The 20,551-nt window shown below is 56.8% G+C and overlaps 1 protein-coding gene across 2 annotated transcripts in view; it reads right to left on the bottom strand.

The window, feature by feature from the left end:
- KDM4B (lysine demethylase 4B) overlaps positions 1-20,551 on the bottom strand; it is a 116,235-nt gene that overhangs the window by 54,925 nt on the left and 40,759 nt on the right. For both annotated transcript variants that reach the window (XM_055431378.2, XM_055431379.2), the window contains exon 6: positions 16,898-17,091. In XM_055431378.2, the coding sequence (XP_055287353.1) occupies positions 16,898-17,091 (194 nt within the window). The remainder of the gene's footprint in view (positions 1-16,897; positions 17,092-20,551) is intronic.

Genomic DNA, 20,551 nt, shown 5'->3' with positions numbered 1-20,551 from the left:
TCTCCCTGGTCCAACAGCCCCTCACTCCTCCCGGCGGTAGGGTCCAGTCCCAGACAGCGCCACTCCCAGAACCTGGGGACCACTGGGAGGGAAAACAGACTGGGGGTTTGGGGGACAGAGGCAGAAACAGGGGAGCTCCCTGGGGGAGGCCATAGAGGGACAGGCCACTGCGGAGGGCGCCCCCGTGCTGAGGCCGGCCGGCTGGGCCGCTCTGGGCCGCCTCCACGTGTCTCCACAGCCCTTCCCGCGCACCCTCTTCCTCCGCCCTCTCTCTCGGGTGGTGACAGTCCTTGCACAAGGTACTCTGGCCAACACTCAACCAGAGAGCAGTGGGAAACTCGGCGCTCTTGGCTTGGTGGCCCTGGCAACCACGGGCACAGGACCCCGCGAGGCTGCAGCAGGGCCGGACAGGCTCCATAACTCCGGGTTTAATGTTGTGGAATCGCTGAGAAGGCCGAGAGAGACGAATTCGGGCACTGTCTGCCAGATGCCTTTTTCAAAAAGGCAGTCGTCTGTAAGTGTCAAGGGCTTCAGTAAGACAATAAAATGTTTTTCGATCTGCTATACAGCCATGGAGGTGATGGGAAAGACCAAGCCAGGTCTCTCTGGAGCTGGCTCCCAGGCGGGGACACAAGATGTGTGCAAAGCCACATGACAGTAAGAGACAAGCCCAATCCAGCAGTTTCACTGTTCAAGTGACCGGCTGATGAAGACAGATGTTTCTGGGAACAATGGTGATCATGGCCCGGATGTCATAATCTAGAAGGAAGCGGGTCCCTGGTCTGGGGAGAGATAGGCGGGCTGCACCACAAGCCGGGCATCTGCCAGCCTCTCCTCCAGGTTCCTCTTTCACAGTGGAGGCCTGGAAGAGTGGATGCACACCCCTCGCCCCCAGTCACAGCCACTCCCAGAAAAGCAATGCAGAAAACGCACACCTGGCATAGAGTGAAAGGGAGGCCTGGGGCCATGGCTGCCAGCAGTCACGTCTGAGACCCACATCCTGACACGGTGTGGGGGCTGGACGTGCTTACGGGTGGCCAGGGACAAATGCTGAGACTGGACGCAGAGATGGGCATCCCACGGGTGCTGCTGAAACCAAGCCGGAGTCCAGGAAGGAAGCTGGGGCCCCTGGGTGCTGGTGGGCAGGGGCCTCAGTCCAGGAGGAGGGCGGCTCTTGAGCCCAGGAGCACAGGGCAGTCGAAAGGAAATGCCCTCTGTGGGCAGCCCTCGCTTTGGGCCAGGGATGGGCCGCCTGCATTCCTGCCGAGACAGTGGGCTGGAGAGTCTTCCCGTCCACAGCAGAGGATGCTATTAATAGTGTCATTTTCTTGGTGTTTTGTTTATTCCCCTGGAATGGCTTGATGGATGTGAATAATTATCAGACTATAAAAGCCAGCAAATGTGCTATTTTCTATCGCTCTAAATCATCAAACAAATAAAGTGTGAAACAGCATTTTTGAATATAATTTTCTCCTCTAATGGCTTAGAATTATTATCAAGAACAATGAAAATAAATAAGCAAATGCCTTGTGAGTTAAAAATTAAATGAGTGTGTCAGGAAGAGGAACACGGGCCGTCGTGGAGAGTAGGGACCTGCTCGGGGCCATCAGTTCTGCCAACGGGTCGAGTGGCTTCGGGCTGCAAGGGCACCCGGGCCACTCTGTGTGTGGACTCCCACCACCTGGTGCCCTCTGGCCTGGGAGGGGGTGCCTGGGACCACCTCCCCGGAGGGAGGGCTACACTGGCAGGCTTGCACCTCAGTATCTGTGTGCAGCTGACCCCCGGAAGGTCCAGGCAGTCATGTGCCACTGCCCTGGGACGGCCACATGAGACCTCAGAGGACGAGGCAAGTAGGGGCTGGCCTCTGCCCCTCCTCTTCCGGGCCATGGACAGACAATGCCAGGTGAGTACTGCCTCTCAGAGCAGCAGGAAAACCTGAGGTCCTGGGACAAATTCTCAGGACAAGGAATGCCCACTCCAGTGGGAGACAGTGTACCCCCACAGGGCCCACTGGCTCAGCTGGCCGCCCATGCTGGACTGCAGGGCCTGGCAGAGAGGATGGAGTTCCGGGTGAGCAGAGCATGTTGCCATAGTAACGAGGTAATTTCCACATGCTCCTGCCAGCTGCCAGGGTAACAAGACTTGAGGGGGCCTGCCCCTCACACCCTGTTGCCCATTCCCAAGGCCCCCGGCCTCTGCCCGGGCCTGCAGGACCGTCCTGCTTGGAGCCAGGGTGGAAGCACCATGACATGGACGGTATCTGTTCCCGGAGATGCGTGTGACTTCGCTGGTGACAACAGCACTTGGGATTTCTTCCATCACTGGCCTGACAGCTCCCCCCAGCATGAGGTTCAGCTTCCCCCTTCCTCTCTGCCGAGGAACGTGAGCCAAGAGCAGGGGTCCAGCCAGGAGCCCTTTGGAAATGTCAGTTCAGCCCGACGCGAGTTGGAGGGCGAGGAAGTTAATTTCACAGTGTCTGCACAAGACCGGGGCAGACAGGCCCCTTGCCGTTTAACAGGCTGTAATTACGGGAACAGAAACAAGAAGGCAGAGTCCAGGGAAGTGCCGAGACCACGTGTCAAACTGGAGGCCACCTGGCATGAGCAAGCCACCCGCACGGGCCCTGGGAGACCCCGGCAGTTCCCAAAGCCAGCAGCCCCAGAGCCCCATGTACTGGCCAGACAGAACAGCTATGTTTACTGTGATCCTCAAGCACAAAGCCCATCATGGCCCCTGCCCTCTCCAGCCACACGCCAGCTGGACAGTTTCAGCTCACTGCCCCTTGGTCTGGGTGGGCCAAGCAGAAGAACCTGGTCACAGAGCAGGCTTCCCCCTCGCATTCCCAGCTACCCAGACCCCATCCCCATGCTGGTTAGAGATGAGGCCGGCCAGAGCAGCCACGCTCCACTCTTCTGCAGTGCAGAGCCAAAGGGCCAGAGAAACACAGTTACCCCAAATGTGATTACCGCAGAGACGAGCCACAGGGAGATGAGCCACAGAGACTTGCTCTACCAACCCATCCCTGCACTTCAGATGACTTTCATTTATATAAAATTCCAAACCATCCAGTACAGAAAATTCTTAGCTAAACCTTCCCACGGCCACACTTCACTGGGCTGAGGCAGGAGAGGCAGCCCAGAAAGAAGAGGCAAAGCGGCCCACAGTGCTGCACTGAGGGCGCGGGCCAGGCGAGACGCCAACGAGAAGACACACGGGGAATGACCAACAGAGAGGAGACCGAGCCCTCACAGAAAGCGACACAACCCACCTGTGGAGCCAAGAGGACGAGCGGGGAGATTCAGAACGGGACACGGGGGCTTCCCTGGTGGGTCAGCGGTGAAGAATCCGCCCGTTAATGCAGGGGACACAGGTTCAATCCCTGCTCCAGGAAGACCCCACATGGCGTGGAGCAGCTAGGCCCTGAAGCCACAGCTGCTGAAGCCCGAGCGCCCGAGAGTCTGTGCTCCACACCAGAAGCCACTGCAACAAGAGGCCTGTGCGCCACAATGAAGAGCAAGCAGCCCCCACCCACCGCAACTGGAGAAAGCCTCCTTGCAGTAAGAAGACCCAGCACAGCCAAAAAGCACAGAAAAAAAAATTTTTTAATTAAAACATTTAAAAAAAAGAACAGTTAAGTGAGGGTGCAGAATTTTTTTAAAAAAATCAGTACATAGATAGCCAGGCTTCATCTGCACTTTCCCAGAAGACTAAAAATACCACTAAGGTAAACCCTCTCCCTTGTCCTGGGTCCAGAAGCAGGAATTCTTGACCGCAAACGAGGGTAAACAGAAACCTGGGCAGGTCCCAGCCACTCACAGAATCAGCAGTCTGGTGCAGGAGACTGACAAGCTCTCAGCGAGGCCGGCAATGAGCCACAGGGTGTCCCTGCCCGGAGCAGGACAGGGCAACACACACACAGGCAGAGCTCAGAGATCTGGTGGGCTTAGTTCCAGGCTACTGCGATAAAGTGAACCACATGAGACTTTGGTTTCCCAGTGCGTAAGAAAAGGTACATTTAAACTGTACCCTTACCATAGTCTATTAAGTGTGCAATAAGAGCATTTCATCTAAAAAAAAATATTGCACATACCGTAATTTTAAAATGTTCTCTTACTCTAAAGTGCTAACCATCACTGGACAACACACGGTTGCCACAAACCTTCAATCTGTAAAAAAAAAAAAAAATCGAAGCATCTACGAAGCACAATAAAACAAGGCGAGCCTGTACCACAAAACGTCCCCATGCCCCCAAACCTTGTCCTTCAGTAAAGGAGGTAATAACGGGTGTGATCATAACAACAGTGACTCCAGAATGCACACAAGGCAGGCTAGTTTGTCAGGTACGAGTGGGGCAGCCTCATTATGATGGTTCAAACGTGAAAGACGCGTTACTAGCAGTCACACTGACAGCAGGGTTAAAGGGGGGCAAACGATCACCCAGCACCAGGCAGGAGAAATAAAAGATGTTAGAAAAAGCCGACAGGCTTGCTCGCCCTTGAAACATGACGGAGTGGATCCGAAGGCTGGGCAGACAGATAGCCCTGGGACTACCGAGATTCCCGGGGTCCCCTGCCTTCCTGGGAGGGAAGGGCAGAAGAGTTGTCACCAACCCCATCTGTCCGAGTGGGCGGGGAGAGCTCCTGCTGGCATGGGGAGCAGGGGACTGAGCCCCTTTCTAAACAGTCAGGAGAGCAAGGGAAGTGCGCCTCCAGGTCAGGCTCCAGCCCAGGTTGGGGAGGTGGGGTGGGGGTCCCCTCCAAGGGACGCCCTCCTCCCCTACTGGAGCACCACTGTGCAGAGCCGCTGGGCTGGGCGGCAGGGCTCCCTGAGGGACTGAAACTGCCTGGCAGCAAAAGGAAAGCATGGCAGCCCTGCTTCCATCAGAAGTGCCCATCTCAGGCTCCGAGGTGCAGCCTGCACGAGGAGGCCACCCTCCTCATTTGTCCCGGAACTGGGGCACTTGATGTCACAGATACAGACACTTGCTGGGGAGATAGGATCAGCCAAGGACCTAGGAGGATTGTCCCCAGGATAGAACCTTATTGAGCGGCGGGCAGTTTTATCTTTAATGGATCGTTTTACGGGACAATAGACGATGGAATTTGGTATCTCACACCAGCAGTGTCAGTGATTTCAAATAATGACATTTTTATTGAGACGGGCACAAGATAAACAGAGTCCTGGGAGCATATGCTCAGAGAAAATGGGGAGTCTCAGGTGGGGATGCCAGCCAGGGGGGACGCTCTGCAGGCAGAGGGGCCGCCTAGGCCTCTCAGGGTGCAGGCGGACGGCGCCCTGGCCTCCACACTCACCCTGTGAGCTGCCTCCACCTGGGGGTGGGTCAGCACCTGAATGACCCCCAGCTCCAGGGCCCGGTTCACAAGAGCCGGTCATCCACTTTTATTAAGGAGCAGGCTTTACAAGGCAAGTGTTAAAGGCAACTAAACGCTGAATTGGAGGCATCTGATCTCCAGCCCCAATATATTTCGGGTCCTTGAATTATTTTTGTTATACAACAAAATGCTGAGTTGCATATGATCTGGGTTTCGACATTGCTTTTGAAGCTGTGGGGGCCCTTCTCAGGTGAGGTTTTAAAGGTGAGCCGATCAGTAAAGCCTCAGGTCACAGTGGGGAGAGGGCCTCGTGCTGCCAGTGATGCGGGGTCAGTGTGTAGGGACGCAGTGCCAGTGAGCACCCGATGCCACCGGAAAAGCCACCGCCATCTCCCCCTCGAACTGGCCTCAACTTCTGATCATAAAACCAGCCTGCCAGTGTGCCGGGGCCCATGGCCTCCGCTCCAGTGGGGGACACCGCTCCCCCCTCGATTGATTTCTGCAGAAACACACAGGAAGGTGTGAATTGGAAAGAACAGAGGGAGGTCCACAGAGCACATGAGCATCCGCAGGGCAGACTGGACATCACAGGCCAGGCCAGGGTGTGGGGGAGCTGGGGGAATTGGAGAGGGTGCCCAAGGGTCCAGGTCTGTCCTCAGGCTGCAAGAGCAGGGCGGCCTCAACGCAGAGCGGCTCCTGGCCTGTTCACGTGCGGGGACCCTGGTGCTTCGGGAGAGTTAAGGTGGGGAGAGCACACAGACCGAGAGGAGCGCAGAGAGAGCACCCTCAGCTCGTCTCATGCCAGCCACGTGAGCCTGCCGGTCGCACAGCCCTGCTCCCGTCTCCTGCTGCTGTGCCCACGTGAGGGGAAACTCGTCCTCAGCCAGGTTCTGAAGCAAAGCTAACGAAGACGCCCTCAGCTCAGATTCGCAGGAATCGCCCTTCCGGGGAGCTGAAAGCAGCCAAAAGCAGAGAAGTTTGCCATGGAAACGAGACCCAGCACACAGAGCCGGATCTACAGGATGGGTGGGAGGGTGAGCCACTCCCGGGGCCAAGACCCCCGAGGCTTGAATCAACTCCTAATTCAAACACTGCTGGTGGGGGCATCTCAGGATGGACAGATGCCCAGCGACGACACTTCTTCAGAACCAACGGTTCCTTAGGGTGACTAGCCGGGTGCCCCAGCCTGGAGTTCTGGGCGGGCGGGGTTGGTCCCTGCTACCCTAAAGCAAAAGCACAGCGATCACTCGAGCAGCCTGAGCCAGCGCAGCTTTGGCTGTTCCAACCCCAAAGCGCCCACTCTGAACAAAAGACTCCAAAATGAAGGGCCATCTGCTCCTGCCAGACCAAGCCAGAGGGCTGTGCAACAGGCCAGACATGCCTGCAGCCATGAGTTGACAGACAGGAGATGGCTGTGCCCACAGAGGCAGGCCGGCCTGCCCAGGCAGCAAGGGCTACCCTGACCTGCCAGACCAACCCCCATGCCCAGGCTCCCAGCCCTCCCTTCCACAGTTTGTGTCCCCCTGGCCAGAGGGCTCTTTCTGGAACTGTGGGGTAACTCCCTACTCAGGGCCCTCCCATCTTCCTGCTCCTGGTCTGGCTGCCCGCCCTCCATCAGGGCCCTTCCATGGGCTTCCCAGTGGCCTCTCCTCCCACAAGCCTCAGCCCAGCAGCCTTCCTGCCTCCATTTCAGTGGTCCCAGATGCTGCCTGCCTCCTGCCTGGCTCCCTATGCCCCATTGGGAGTGGGCGTGGGGGACAGCGGGGCTACATACACAAGCTCCTGCCCTGACAGATGGCATCTGCTCTGGTGTGGTTCACGCTCGGCCCACAGTGAGCACCTCGTCAGGGCCTGAGCTGACCCATCTCCTCTATAACCTCAAAACCACCTTTGTCCAGCACCCACAGGAGACAAAGCTATGGCTCAGCTGCCCTTTTCCCTCCCTGCATTCCCAACACACGGTCAGACCATGGCTCCCGGGCTCCAGTGCTGGAAGGTGTGGGCCCATGACCCAGCACTGGCCAATGAGAAGTGGGCAGAAGCCAGGTCCTGACTCCCTGTCCCGCCCATCACAGTTTCAGGAACATGCCTCCCTCTGCCCCACAGGGATGTCTCTGCCCAGGGTGACCTCAGAAGCCATGTGTTTAAGGTGGCAGAGCCTCTGCTGGCCTGGGTTCCAGAGCCCATGTAGCCTCTTCATCTCTCACAAGGATCCACAGGCTTTGATTTCAGCTCAGCAGGCCTGATTCAGTGATGTCTGGGGGACTCTGTAAGAAAAGGATCCACTCTCTCCCACACCTTGGAGTTGGAGCCACCTCTACTAACTGGGACATGCCCTGTCCCCATGGAAGTACCTGCCTGGTTTGCAGGATGATGCTTCAAGGGGCAAGGTAGAGCAGCGGTTAGGAATGTGGGCTTACCCCATAGCCTGGGCCCGGCCCCAGCCCCACCACTCCCCAGCCATGGTCTCGCCAATCCGGTCCTGTCTGTGAAGGAGCTGTGGGCAAGACAACGTGGCTACTGCTGTCGCTATTTCTTGTCATGTCACATCGTCACGTATAGTGACTGACTTCTTCACGAGCAGCGGGTAAAAGGTAACACGAAGTCTGGCCAGGCCCCAAACTAGAAACAACAACCCGAATGTCCACCCACAAGGGAACAGACACACAGATGGAGGCGCAGTCACATGACAGAAAACGCTGCAGCCATGAAAATGGATAGTGTCACCACACGTGGCAGGACACATCCTCACAGACTCAGAGCAGAGATGCAAGAGACCAATCACTCCATGATTTGGGGTTTCAAATCCGGCCAGCATGCAGCTGTGTCCCCCAGGGACTCAGACACATGTGGAAAACAGCCCAGAGAAGCAGTAACAAGAAGACTACCAGAATCGGGAGGATGATCTCAGCTCTGGGGGGTGGGGGTGGGGCCGCAAAGGAAGGGGGCCTGGGACAGGGAATGAGGGAGTTCATTTTCCAACATCGTCCTTCCTGGGGGCTTACACAGAGGTGGATGGGGGAGCCATCTGATAAACTGCATGTAATTATCTTTCCTTGGACAAGTATGTATTCCGTGTGATTTTCTGTTCTGTGTTATGTCTCATGATAAAAACATCCATTGAGAAGGAACACACCATGACAGGCTCTGTTCTCGGATGCCCCTGCGCTCGGTCATTCCAACATCCTTCTCAGTGCTGCTGGGAGGGGACGTGGCTGTTACAATTCAGGCCCCAAATCAGCAGATCCTAAAATAGGGAGGTGACCCTGGGTGTGTCTGACCTAATCAGGTGAGCCCTGGAATGGCGCTGGGCCCACCCTAATCAGAGGGTCCAAGTGTGAGAGAACCCCCATTGCCAAGTGGACCTTCTTCAGAGCCCCAGGTAGGGGCCTGGCCCGCCACCACTTGACTCTGCCTCAGGCCCTGAACTGAGGACCCAGCAGGCCCGCTCCTGGGTGCCGTGAGATGTCCATCTGCGGGATCAGCTATGGAGCAGTGGGGAACGGAGACCACCCAGTGGGAGGGAGGGAGGAGGAAGACAGAGATGAAAGACGTCCAACAGAGGGACGCCCGATCAGCCACATCTGTCCGATCTGGGTATATCGGACACTAGGCTGTTTTGTTCATTATTCTCTTTTCTTTTCTGAAATTTGAGGTATTGAAGAAAAAAAAAAGTATATTCCAAAGGGAGACAGTATGGGAAGGGGGAGGCATGACTCTACAATGGAGACACCTGACCAGCATGACCTCAGCCTGGGGACCCAGGTCAACACCAGCAGGGAAGAGTCATGCTGACAACAGGCACCCCAAGATGATGGATGAGGCGGCCCCTCACCTGTGTCTTCCTCCCCACACCCAACGCCCCAGTGTCACCGTGAGAGAAACACCAGACAAACTCCCACGGAGGGAAGTTCTACAAAATCTCTGACACCAGTCCTCCTCAAAATCATAAGGGCATCAACAACAAGGAAGGTCTGGGAATCCTTCCCCACCGTTGGTGGGAATGTAAGCTGGTGTAGCTACTGTGAAGAACAGCATAATGGTTCCCCCCAAAAAACTACAAGTGAGTTACCACATGACCCAGCAACCCCACTCCTGGGCATATATCCAAAGAAAACTATAATTCGAAATGATACATGCACCCCAGTGTTCATTGCAGCACTATTTACAATAGCCAGGACACGGAAACAACCTAACTATCCATCCACAGAGGCGTGGATAAAGAAGATGCAGTGTATATATACAGTGGGATACCACCCAGTCAGTAAAAAGAATGAAACAATGCCATTTGCGGCAACATGGATGGACCTACAGAGGACCGTACTGCATGAGGTAAATCACAACGGAAGGACAAATACCATATGATAACACTTAAATAGAATCTGAAATATGACACAGATGAAATTACCTATGAAAAATAAACAGACTCACAGACAGAGAACAGACTTATGGTTGCCAAGGGGAGAAGGCTAGGGTGGAAGCTTGGGATGAGCAGACGCAAACTATTATGTATAGGATGGATAAACAACAAGGTCTCACCGTGGAGCACAGGGAGCCTTATTCAATACCTTATGGTAAAAACGATGGAAAAGAATATGAAAAGTGTGTGTGCGTGGACATATATATATATATATATAAAACTAAATCCCTTTCTGCACAAACTTCAATACAATAAATTTCTAAACAATAAAAAAGAGCAAGGAAAGTCTGAGGACTATCACAGACCAGAGGGTCCCGAGGAGACAGGACGTTGGAACGTCACGGGGGTCCTGGGACAGAAGAGGACACGAGGCAAGCTGGATGAAGCAGGACCCCAGTCAGTAGGAATATTTCCATAAGACTCATTAACTGCAACAAATGTTCCAGCCTCGTGTAAACTAAGAAGGAGCTGGGTGGTGGGTGCACAGGACTTTGCGCTAGTTTCTCAGTTTTTCTGCAAATCTAAAACAGTTCTAAAAAACAAATTCTTTTAAAAAGAGAGAGGGAGGGAGTACGCCACCAAGACAGGGGGTAAACAGACAAGCTTGTGGCAAACATGGAAGGAACAAGGGAAAAAGCCTCTCAGTGGATGGCGAACCACCTGTACAGGGCACCCTGCATCACGAGCCCTCCCACCCCTGCTCACCAAGAAGCCAATTCCCCAGACCCATGGGCTGGAGTGCCAACTGGCTTCCCAGGCTCACCACGAGGCATCAGATCATCGGGAACCTCAGCGGATCGCCCCCTTCAGCCTCACTGGCTCCGGAGGAGAGCATATGGTGAGATTTTCCTCCGCAGAAGGCTGACCTAACTCTGCCTAGCGCAATGTGAAAACCACTTTGCATCCCCTGAACAAACACCAACTGTGCCTGTCCCCCCAGCACTCTGAGATTCCAGGAAGCAGCCTCTGGACTGGATACCACTGCCAAGCGGGCAGTAGGTGGGCGCAGGACCCTGGGGGTGCCCTGGGATCCCCCGGGTGCCCAATCCACCCCGAGGCACCCACAGCATGGGTTGTCAACTGACACAACTGTCCAGCTCTGCAGGGGCAGCACCAGGCTTCCACAGGATCAATGCAAGCGAGGCTGGCAAGAAGCAGTCCGATAACCGGGCAGATCTGTGATTCAAACCGTGCTGAGCCACGCCACACAAAACCCTCTGGAGTTGCCTGCTGTCTCATGCGCCAGCATAAGTAGTGATGCCATCCTACCCTTGAAGCCTGATGACACTCGATGCCCTGGCTTGAGACTGGAAGGTTTCTCCAACTTCAGGAGCTAATTTTCGAATGCCAAGGCCAGCTTTTGGTTTGAGTTCTGACACAATCCTGACAAGCAGAAAGGCGGAGCTGGTGGCATCAGGGAAGACAGTGTGGTCCGGACAAGAAGGGGCCTAGGGCTTAATGCGGGGAGGAGGAGAGGTCCCGGAGTGAAGGGGGGTAACACAGCTGTGCTTCCCATAAGCCCCAGGGGCTCAGCCCTTCTGGGCTCCTGTTAAACCACTTCTCCCAGCCCTGTGCCAGCATCCTGTGCCTTCAGGGTGCTGCTTAGGGTCTCTTTGCTTGGCTCCATCCAGCATCAGAATTCCCAGTTCTGCCACCTGGGACAACAAAGCCAAGGCCCTCACAGCAGGCTCGGCATTGTGGTCCAGCAGCGCCACCTGCAGGAGAAGTGGGATCCTGCACCTGTGGCAAGGGAGGGAGGCAGGCTGGGGGAGGAGCTGGTCCCCTGGGACAGGAGGCGCAGCTGGGAACTGGGCTGCTGCTTGGGCTGGGCCTGCAGGGGGTTCCCCAGGGGCCAGCAGGGCACCCATCAAGGGGGAGGGGAGCAGCCCAGCAGTCCCCACCCCCAAATAGCAACAGACTTGAGCCAAACTCACAGCCTTTTCCCCAAGCTGCAGCCAGAGGGCAAGGAACACCAGTTGGCCTCCTCCCTGGGCCCCAAGGCAGGGAGCACACACCTTCAAATGTGCCTGTGCACACACGCACACACACACACACGCACACCTCCAGAGTACCAAGTGCAGGCTCAGCCGATTGCCTGCTTGGCGTTACATTTCCCAGCAGCAAAAGAAAGCCTGCCTGATTCCTCTCCTGCAGAACTCCCCTGAGAAAAGATGCCAAAGAAAAATTGCAGGTGACAAGGAGTCCAAAGGAGAAACTCTCACCGCACCTAGAGCAGCACTCAGGCTCCTTAAAGGTCAGGGAGAGGGCCAGGCTCTTCACTCCCAGGCTCTCCCAACTGCACCCCCCTTCCACCGACTGCCTGCGGCAATCGGCCCGTCACACCCCAGGACTAAGCGCAACATGAGACCCTCTCCTCTGTGCCCTGATTCGGGCGAGCCTGAGGCCCCAGCAAACACAAGCAGCTGGGGAAGTCAAGGAAAACCACCCGCAGAGTCCAAAGTCATGGCCCGGACAATCCCCACAGGGAACAAAGCCGGTCCCGCCCAGTCCCCCACCCCTGCGTGTGGATACATAGCCCTGCGTCCAGGCAGCAAACACAGGCAGGTGTGTCACATACTCATCTATGGTTTCTGGTGGCGTGCTGCCCAGGGAGGCCAGGCAGACAGATGGACCCTGGGACGGTGACCCAGCATCACCTGCACCCAGGCCCAGCCCAACAGGAGGGGTCCCCAAATCACACAGAACTGCAACGCCCACCTCCCTCCACCCACGACCTCCTGGCCTCACTGCCCGACATCCAGGCTGCAGGAAGGCCAGGTCTATTTTAAATCCTCTCTCTAAAGGGATCTGAAGCCTCAGATCTGCAGGTATTCTTAGCCTCGCTGCCTGAGTGCGGCACAGTGCTGGCCTCGCAGAGTAAATTCCACGACTTTATCGACACCAGGCTGTTCGCATCATGCTGACACTCAAATCACACTGCCAAAGTAACAACAGGCTCAGAAAGGCTAGGGAAGACATGCAACCTGAGTAAGTCGACACTTTTAAAAAAGACTGCCACTGTAACACTGAAATAGTTGCAATTAAGCTCCTGCAGACACAAGAGCGTGGTGTGATCAGGGAGACAGATGTGGGCGCACAATCTACTGGGGAACACTCCTCAGGGCGCAGGGAAGGGCAGGAAGCAGGGCATCGCCCTCCCAGGATCCTGGGTGGCTCCTGAATCCCCAGCCCAGGGACAAGAAGATACCTCAGCAGCCCATTCAACCCTGCCCCCAGGGTGATGTCCGTGTCGGCCCAGGAGGGTATGTGACCTCCACATGCCATGAACCTTCATGCCCGTGGTGCTCCCAGCTCTCCTGGCAATCAGAGCCCTCCCCCTCCCATGCAAGGCTGCTGGGGATGGGGACGCAGGGGGGACCAAAGGCCCTGACTCCATGGGGTCCATGTCTGGCAGGGAAAGACTGACACCTGCATCGCACATGGCCAGCATGTTGGTCGCTGGAGGATCGCTGGGGTTCCAGCCAGAACTTGGGGCCCTCGCCCTGCCCAGCTGAACTGGCTACACTGGCAGCGCGAAGGACCCCACATGCACTCCCACCCCTCTGAACCAGAAGCCAAGATTCAGGCCCAGAGCCTTCCAGAATGTTCTTCCTTCAGGGAACCAGTGCTGTGGTCAGCACACCCCTCTGGCTGCTTCTTAGAACTCAGGAATCGGGCTGGTGGGGGCAGGTAGAGGTGCAGGGGGGACAGCAGGGGCCACCCCGAGCAAACCAGGGGTATAGCACAGGGGCAAGGTGCTGGGGGCCATCCTGGGGGACAGGGAGTGTGCAGAGCCAGACACCACCCTGCGCCATCACCCAGGGCTGCTGGCCCTTATGTCCCCAGCGTCCCCTCTCTCAGGGGCCTCCCTCAAATCCAGTCCCCCTGCTTTCCAACCGCCCTCCCCAGGGTACCTGCTTACTCCTCTTGTGGGGTGCCCTCCCTGCTTCCCCCAGCTGCATGTCTCCAGAGAACACACCAGGGCCCCAGTCTCCAGGGGTCACCCCCATCCCCAGGCAGGCCTGCATCTGAAAGCTCCACCTCCCATTCTGAGCACACGCCAGGACCTAGCAGCTGAGGCTTGTTTTTTCTTCTTTCTTTTCTTCTTTACAAGGAAGAGATGAGTTTTCTCCCCTTAGGACCCCTCTGGTGAGAGATCCCAACCAAACCCAGGGCTCAGCAGAGCTGAGCAGTCCCACTGCGAGGAGGCAGAGACTCTCTTCCTGCCATTGTTCCCAGGGGGCCGTGGGGGCAACAGATCGCTGCCCCTACCAGGAAAAGAGTCTAGAAAAAGATGAAAGAACGTGGGAGATTTCCACCACTGCGCCCGGAGCCATGGCCAGGAGGGAAGGGTGAGAGCGCCATCTAGTGGTCCTTGGGGAGCAGCGTCGGGGCAGGACTGGACAGACAGTTCAGTTCAGTCGCTCAGTCATGTCAGACTCTTTGCAACCCCATGGACTGCAGGCCTCCCTGTCATTTGACGACTCCCAGAGTTCACTCAAACTCATGTCCATTGAGTCGGTGATGCCATCCAACCATCTCATCCTCTGTCATCCCCTTCTCCCGCTTTCAATCTTTCCCAGCATCAGGGTATTATCAAATGAGTCAGTTCTTTGCATCAGGTGGCCAAAGTATTGGAACTTCAGCTTCAGCATCAGTCCTTCCAATGACTATTCAGGACTGATTTCCTTTAGGATGGACGGGTTGGACTTCCTTGCTGTCCAAGGGACCCTCAAGAGTCTTCTCCAACACACAGTTCAAAAGCATTAATTCTTTGGCACTCAGCTTTCTTTACAGTTCAACTCTGACATCCATACATGACCACTGGAAAAACCATAGCCTTGACCAGACGGACCTTTGTTGGCAAAGTAATGTCTGCTTTTTAATAAGCTGTCTAGGTTGGTCATAACTTTTCTTCCAAGGAGCAAGCGTCTTTTAATTTCATTTAATTAAAAGGACTGGGCAGTCATTCAAGAGACTCTGGTGGCTGTTCCTCCCTCCACCGACCAGGCCAGGGAGCTGGGCCCAGCAGCACACACACAATACACACACATACTCACACACGCTTACATTACATATATAGATACCTGACAAACATATCCACACTTACACTCATACACACATCCATGTGTATACGTTCACACTCACATACACTCATATACGCTAATACACTCATTTGTATACACACAAACATGCACACAAACACTCACATGCATGTGTACTCACACATACACAGACACACACTCACACGCACACATGCAGCCCCAGCCTGGGTATCTGTCCGCACTCTGCCGGCCAGGCCCATGGGGAGCATGCTGCCTGTGGGAAATGGCGACAGAACCCCCCTTACCCGCCCAGAACAAGGGCCCCTCCCACCAGGCAGTCCCAGCCCAGTGTTGCTGTTCAGGGGGCTGTGCTGTCCGGGGGCCTTGGGGGCAGCTCTGGGCAGCACCCAGGCCAGGGAGCCCCTCTGCTCTGTGCAGAGGACCACACCACGGGCATGAGACTCAGGCCACCATCACCAACCCCACCAACTTCTCTCCAAATCTCTCCCAAACACCCCCAGTGCCTGGAGGTTTCGATGATCTGGGCTCATGGAGAGCCACAGAAAGGCACACAAGAAGAGACACAGACTGCCGACAGGGAGCGGTGGAACTGTAACCAGAGCCCAGCAACCCACAGTGCTGATCAACTGCGAGACCAGCGAGCCCGTGGCCAACAGAAACATGGCCCCAAGGATGGCCATGGCCTAGTCCTGAGATCCGACAATGTGTCACCTCTCCCAACAGAGGGGATTCTGCAGGTGTTAAGTAGAGGCCCCTCAGATGGGGACAACTCTGCATTCCTAGGGCCCCAGTGTCATCACAGGGTCCTTGTAAGAGGGAGGGGGAGGGTCAGAGGCAGAGAGAGACAGGAGATGCTGAGCTTATGGCTGTGAGGATCGAGGGAGGGGCCACAAGCCAGGGATGTGGTGCCTCTAGAAGCTGGAAAAGGCAGGAGCCGGTGGTTCCTGGAACCTCTGGAGGGACCAGCCCTGCCCATGCCTGGATTTAGCCCCATGAGGTCCAGGTCAGCCTCCTGGCTCCAGGACTATCAGAGAACGAATGTGCAGGGAGGTAAAGCCACCAGACCTGTAATCCTTTGTCACAGCAGCCCTGGGAAACTCACACATCCCCAGCTTCCCCCGCCTGACTAACCAGAAACCATGGCCAGACTAGTGGGGGCGGGGGCTTCGCCCTGTCCATGGCAGAGGCGAGGAGAGGTGGTCACAAGCCAGCGGCCAACATGGGGGCCTGGCTTCTGGGCCCTCTGCCCAGAGGGCCTGTTCCCTGCCCCTCAGCAAATGGCCCAGGATGTCCCCATGACTTAGGGGCGGAGGGTAACCTTCCTCTCAGGGCTCAGCTCTCTGCTGGGATAAGGCAGGGCACATGGGCCAGGTCCCGCCTGGGTCCCTGCTGCCCCCTAACAAAGGCGAGCACAGCTCTCCAGCTGAGCTCCTGAGTGTCTCCCTCTGCTCCCCAGCTCCCGTCCCCTTCTGAGCTGCAACAACTACTTTGACAAGAGAACCAGCCTCCTAACAGCTGGGGAGAGGCAGGGGGACACAGCGGCCCCAGCTCAGGAGTCTCTGCTGGAGATGCAGGGAGTATTGACAGCCACTCGCCATTCTACCAGCAGAAGCCATGCGTCAGGGGAGAGCTCAGCTCAGAGCTACCAGATCACTGCGCTGGACATCCGGCCCAGCCTGTGGGGCCCAGCACTCACAGAATGCCTTTCAGGGGCCTGCACACCTGCCTCCACACTGCAAACAGCAGGTGGATCCCATCCCTCAGAAATCAGGAGGGGCAACACTAACCCCGCTCCAACCTGGAGGCCAAGAAGGAGATACAGGGAGGCTGAAACCGCGGTCCCACGAGCCCCAAGACAACAGCCTCACACAACCCCACGAGGCACTATTGGAAGCCTGGCCGCAGGTACATTCAGTGTGAGGTTCTCCAGGTGAAACCACAAGCTCTGGGGATCTGAAGCTTGTTTCTGGGGGGCTTGCATGCCCTTGTCTAGTGGGGGCTGGGCTGGCAGAGCCCCACCCAGCACCGCAGCCATACCCCCCTCCCTGGGAGCCCTCGCGCCTCCCTGCCCGCCTCACCAGGACTTGGGCTCCCCGAAGTGCAGGTAGTTGATGCTGTACAGGTCCATGTCCTCCGTGTGCCAGGCGAAGGTGGTCTTCCACATGCCGAAGTACAGGTAGGGGGTGTTGACGCCCTCGATGATGGTGCCGCACTCGCGCTCCACCATGTCCAGGATGGTCCGCAGGTTCCCGATGTTCCACTGGGCCACGTCCTGCAGGGCGAGCACACGGTCAGCCTGCCGGCCGCCCTGGGCACCCAGCTCGCCTGATCCCCGCCCCCAGACGCTGGCAGTGAGACACCTACATCATTCCCCCTGAGCCCCCCGCCGCAGTGTGACCCCCGCAAAGGGACTGAGAGGCAGCAACTGGCCCCACACCCGCCCACTTCACAGCCTCGCCCACGCTGGTGTCCATAACCCACCCTGGGCCACGCGCAGCCCCCACCCTGGGCCAGATGGTCAGCACAGCTTCCCCCGATCCAACACAGTTGTGCGTGGTTGTGCGGGAATTGCAGGCGGTGAAGGCCACGCTGCAGAAGCCATGGCCAGTGAGGAATAATTCACGTGCCTTGAGCTCACTGACACAGAGGGAGGAAGGACACAGCAAACGGGACCTCACAGTCGTGCGCCAGACAGGCCTTCCTGCACCTTCGCACCGCAGAGGCGGGGACGGTGCTCAGAGACAGGCTAACGCGGGAGGATCCCCGCCAACCAGGTTCATCTATTCCTAATGCCACAAGCAAACAAGCCCTGTCTTGTCATGAGTGCTTGTAAAACACGCTTCCAGTCCCTGGGGAAGCCTCAGGGAGACGCTGAGATGCTGAGCACACGGCAGTGTTCCTTCACGCCCCAGATCCGACCCTGCCACCTGCCGCATCCACGTTCCAGGCCCTGACTTCACAGGGCCGGTGGTAGGTCTCTACAAGGTGATCTGTGGCTGGAGCCCAGGATGCAGGAGAAGGCCAGGATCAGACCCTCACCATAAGTATGAGAAGCCTGGGGTCACTTCCAGTAGAAGCTGCCTGAGGTCAACGGGCACCTCCCCAAAGCCCTATGCATTCACCCTGCTGTCAGGCCTACACATCCACAATGTGACTCCAAAAAACACTGAATTATACATTTTAAATAGGGCTTCCCAGGGGGCTCAGCGGTAAAGAATCTGCCAGGCAATGTATGAGATGCAGGTTTGATCCCTGGGTCAGGAAGATCCCCTGGAGAAGGCAAGAGCAGCCCACTCCAGTATTCTTGCCTGGAGAATCCCATGGACAGAGGAGCCTGGTGGCCTATACAGTCCATGGGGTTGCCAAGAGTCGGACACAACTGAGCAACTAAACAGTAACAAACATGTTTGAAACGGGTGGTTTGTATGTATGTGAATTATATCTTAATTCATGGGGTCGCAGAGTCGGACACGACTGAGCGACTGAACTGAACTGAATGTTTAAAAAAGCAATGACTCAAATACTCAACAAATAAACAAAGTAATCCAACTGGCACTAACTGTCCAAAACTCTATGTGGAAATGACAGGTCATTTGACCAACAGGTGTACAACTCCACACTCACCCTGTACTCAAGCACATGAACTTCCGTTCTTCTGTCCCACCAGGCTGCTGGGGTCAAATTCCCCTCCAAGAAGTCACGATCCATAAACTGAGCAGCAGAGTGGCAAGCTGGGGCCAGGCTGTTGGGGCGGGGTAGGAGGCTAACACTGACCACCCCCACCCCTACATGAGGTCCGCACAATGGCCAAGTCAGGATGGCAGCCAGCTGGAGGTGCAGGGCGCAGGCAGCTGGGGCCGCCAGCCAGCCGGCCTGGATTCTAACACTAGCTTGGGACTGGACACAGAGTGGGATGCAGCAAGGTTCCCAGCCATGGAGCCACGACGTCCCCACTCAGAGCTGGGCAATCTCCTGTGAGGACTAAGCATCCTAAGGGAAAGGGTGCTAGTTACAGAACAGAGGCTCCGTCCTGCCCGGGGAAATCGCCCTCTTTGTGTTTAGAGACCAGACATGGCCCCGGGGATGCCCACCATGGTGCTCTGTCAGAGCTGCTCCCAGGAGGAGTCGTGAATACAATGAAACCAGAGTGAGTTGGGGGAGCCCAGCCCTGATTCTGGCCTCTAGGAAGGGCAGCTCAGGGACTCAGCAGCCTGATGTGGGAAATGGGGGCCTGGAGGTGAAGCCCCTCTCCCTGGGTCCAGAGGCACTTGAGGTAAGCAGAGAAGCAGGGAGAGCAGTAAATGGACCCCAAGGAGCCCCAGGAAGTGCAAGGCACACGGCCCCACTAGCCCCCCATCAATCTGACACTGGAACCTCTGCACTGGCCCAAGGGCGAGCTGGCTGGTGGTACAAAAACATATTGGTAGAACCGCAAAACTCGGTATCGACATGGTGACCAATCCCAGTGCTCAGAGGTGCACGGCCAGGAGATGGGGCAGGTGCACGGGGGGTGCACAGGGCAGGGATATGCTGGGGGCCCGGGATGCGGCGCGGGGCAGCCACGGGCCTGGGCAGCAGTGCACGCGATCGGGCATCTGTGACCGTGTCCTCCAAGTGGGTACTGCCCTGCTCCCAGGGGCTGTGTGCTCGTCTGGAGGAGGGCTGGACGTGGGGTCACCTGACTCTGGGGTCAAGGCCAAGAGGACGAGCTCAGGGTCTGGGATACCCCCAGTGAAGGGCTTCTTGCACTTGCTGTGCCCCACTTTATTGATGGGGAAACCAAGGCCCAGGAAAGAGGAAGTAGGGGTGGGGGGCAAACTCGGTGCTGGACCCAGGATGAGGGTGTCTCCCTGGGTTCTAGGGGATGTGGGTGAGCTCACTTGAAGCCTGACCCGCACCTCCCAGGTAACAAACTAACGCCCCTGGCGCTTCGCACCACGAGGCAAACCCGCTAGCAGAAGAGGGAGAAGCCGCCGCAGGTCAGATGGGCTCTGTGAAGCTGAGACACCAGCAGCGACTCAGCTCAGGGCCCAGGCAAGGCCACACGCTTCCCCTGCTTCCTGGGAAGCACAAGCCGCTGGTTCTAACAGGCTCCCCGCCGGGCGCCCGGGAGGGGCCTGACCTTTCTCTCAGGAGGGACTGTACTCCCACCCTTACCTCCTAGCCTGAGCCCAGGCGGCGCCCACAGCCACCCTCAGGGGAGCACGGCTGAGTGTACAGAGTGTTCTCAGCAGACAGCCTTCAGAGGGCCAGAGTAGGGGGCTAGGCAGGGGGCAGAGAGGGAGTGGAGAGACCTGGATCCTACCAGCGCAGAACACCCAGGAGACAGGCTTCAGAGCCCTGAAATGAGCCCCGTTAGATCCATCCCAGGGTTACCCGAGGTCCCATAAATATTTATAAACCATCCACCCAAATATTCGAGGTCCCATAAATATTTTCAAACCATCCCCCCAAAACATGGTCCCACTCTGCTCGACACCAGCCCTGCCCGAGGCCTTGGCATCAAGCCTCAGCCAGGGGAGCGGTCTGGTCTCACCCCCTGGACAGGCCTCGGGCAGCACAGGCCCGAAGGCAGCACAGGGGCTGGACGTGATGCAGCCTGGGGCAGCCCGGCTGGCTGGGAACTCAGCGCCCAGGTCTCCAGGAAGATGGAGTGATAGAAACTCGAGCAGAAAAGCACTCAGATGAGAACAGAGGCCCTGGGAGAAGGTCAAGACTGAGAACCCTGGCAG

This window comes from Moschus berezovskii, chromosome 8 (genome assembly GCF_049115385.1).
Source record: "Moschus berezovskii isolate FMDL1 chromosome 8, NW_MosBer_1.0, whole genome shotgun sequence".
Lineage (NCBI taxonomy): Eukaryota > Metazoa > Chordata > Mammalia > Artiodactyla > Moschidae > Moschus > Moschus berezovskii.
The sequence above is the reverse complement of the archived record's forward strand: the minus strand, read 5'-3'. Positions and strand labels throughout refer to the sequence as shown.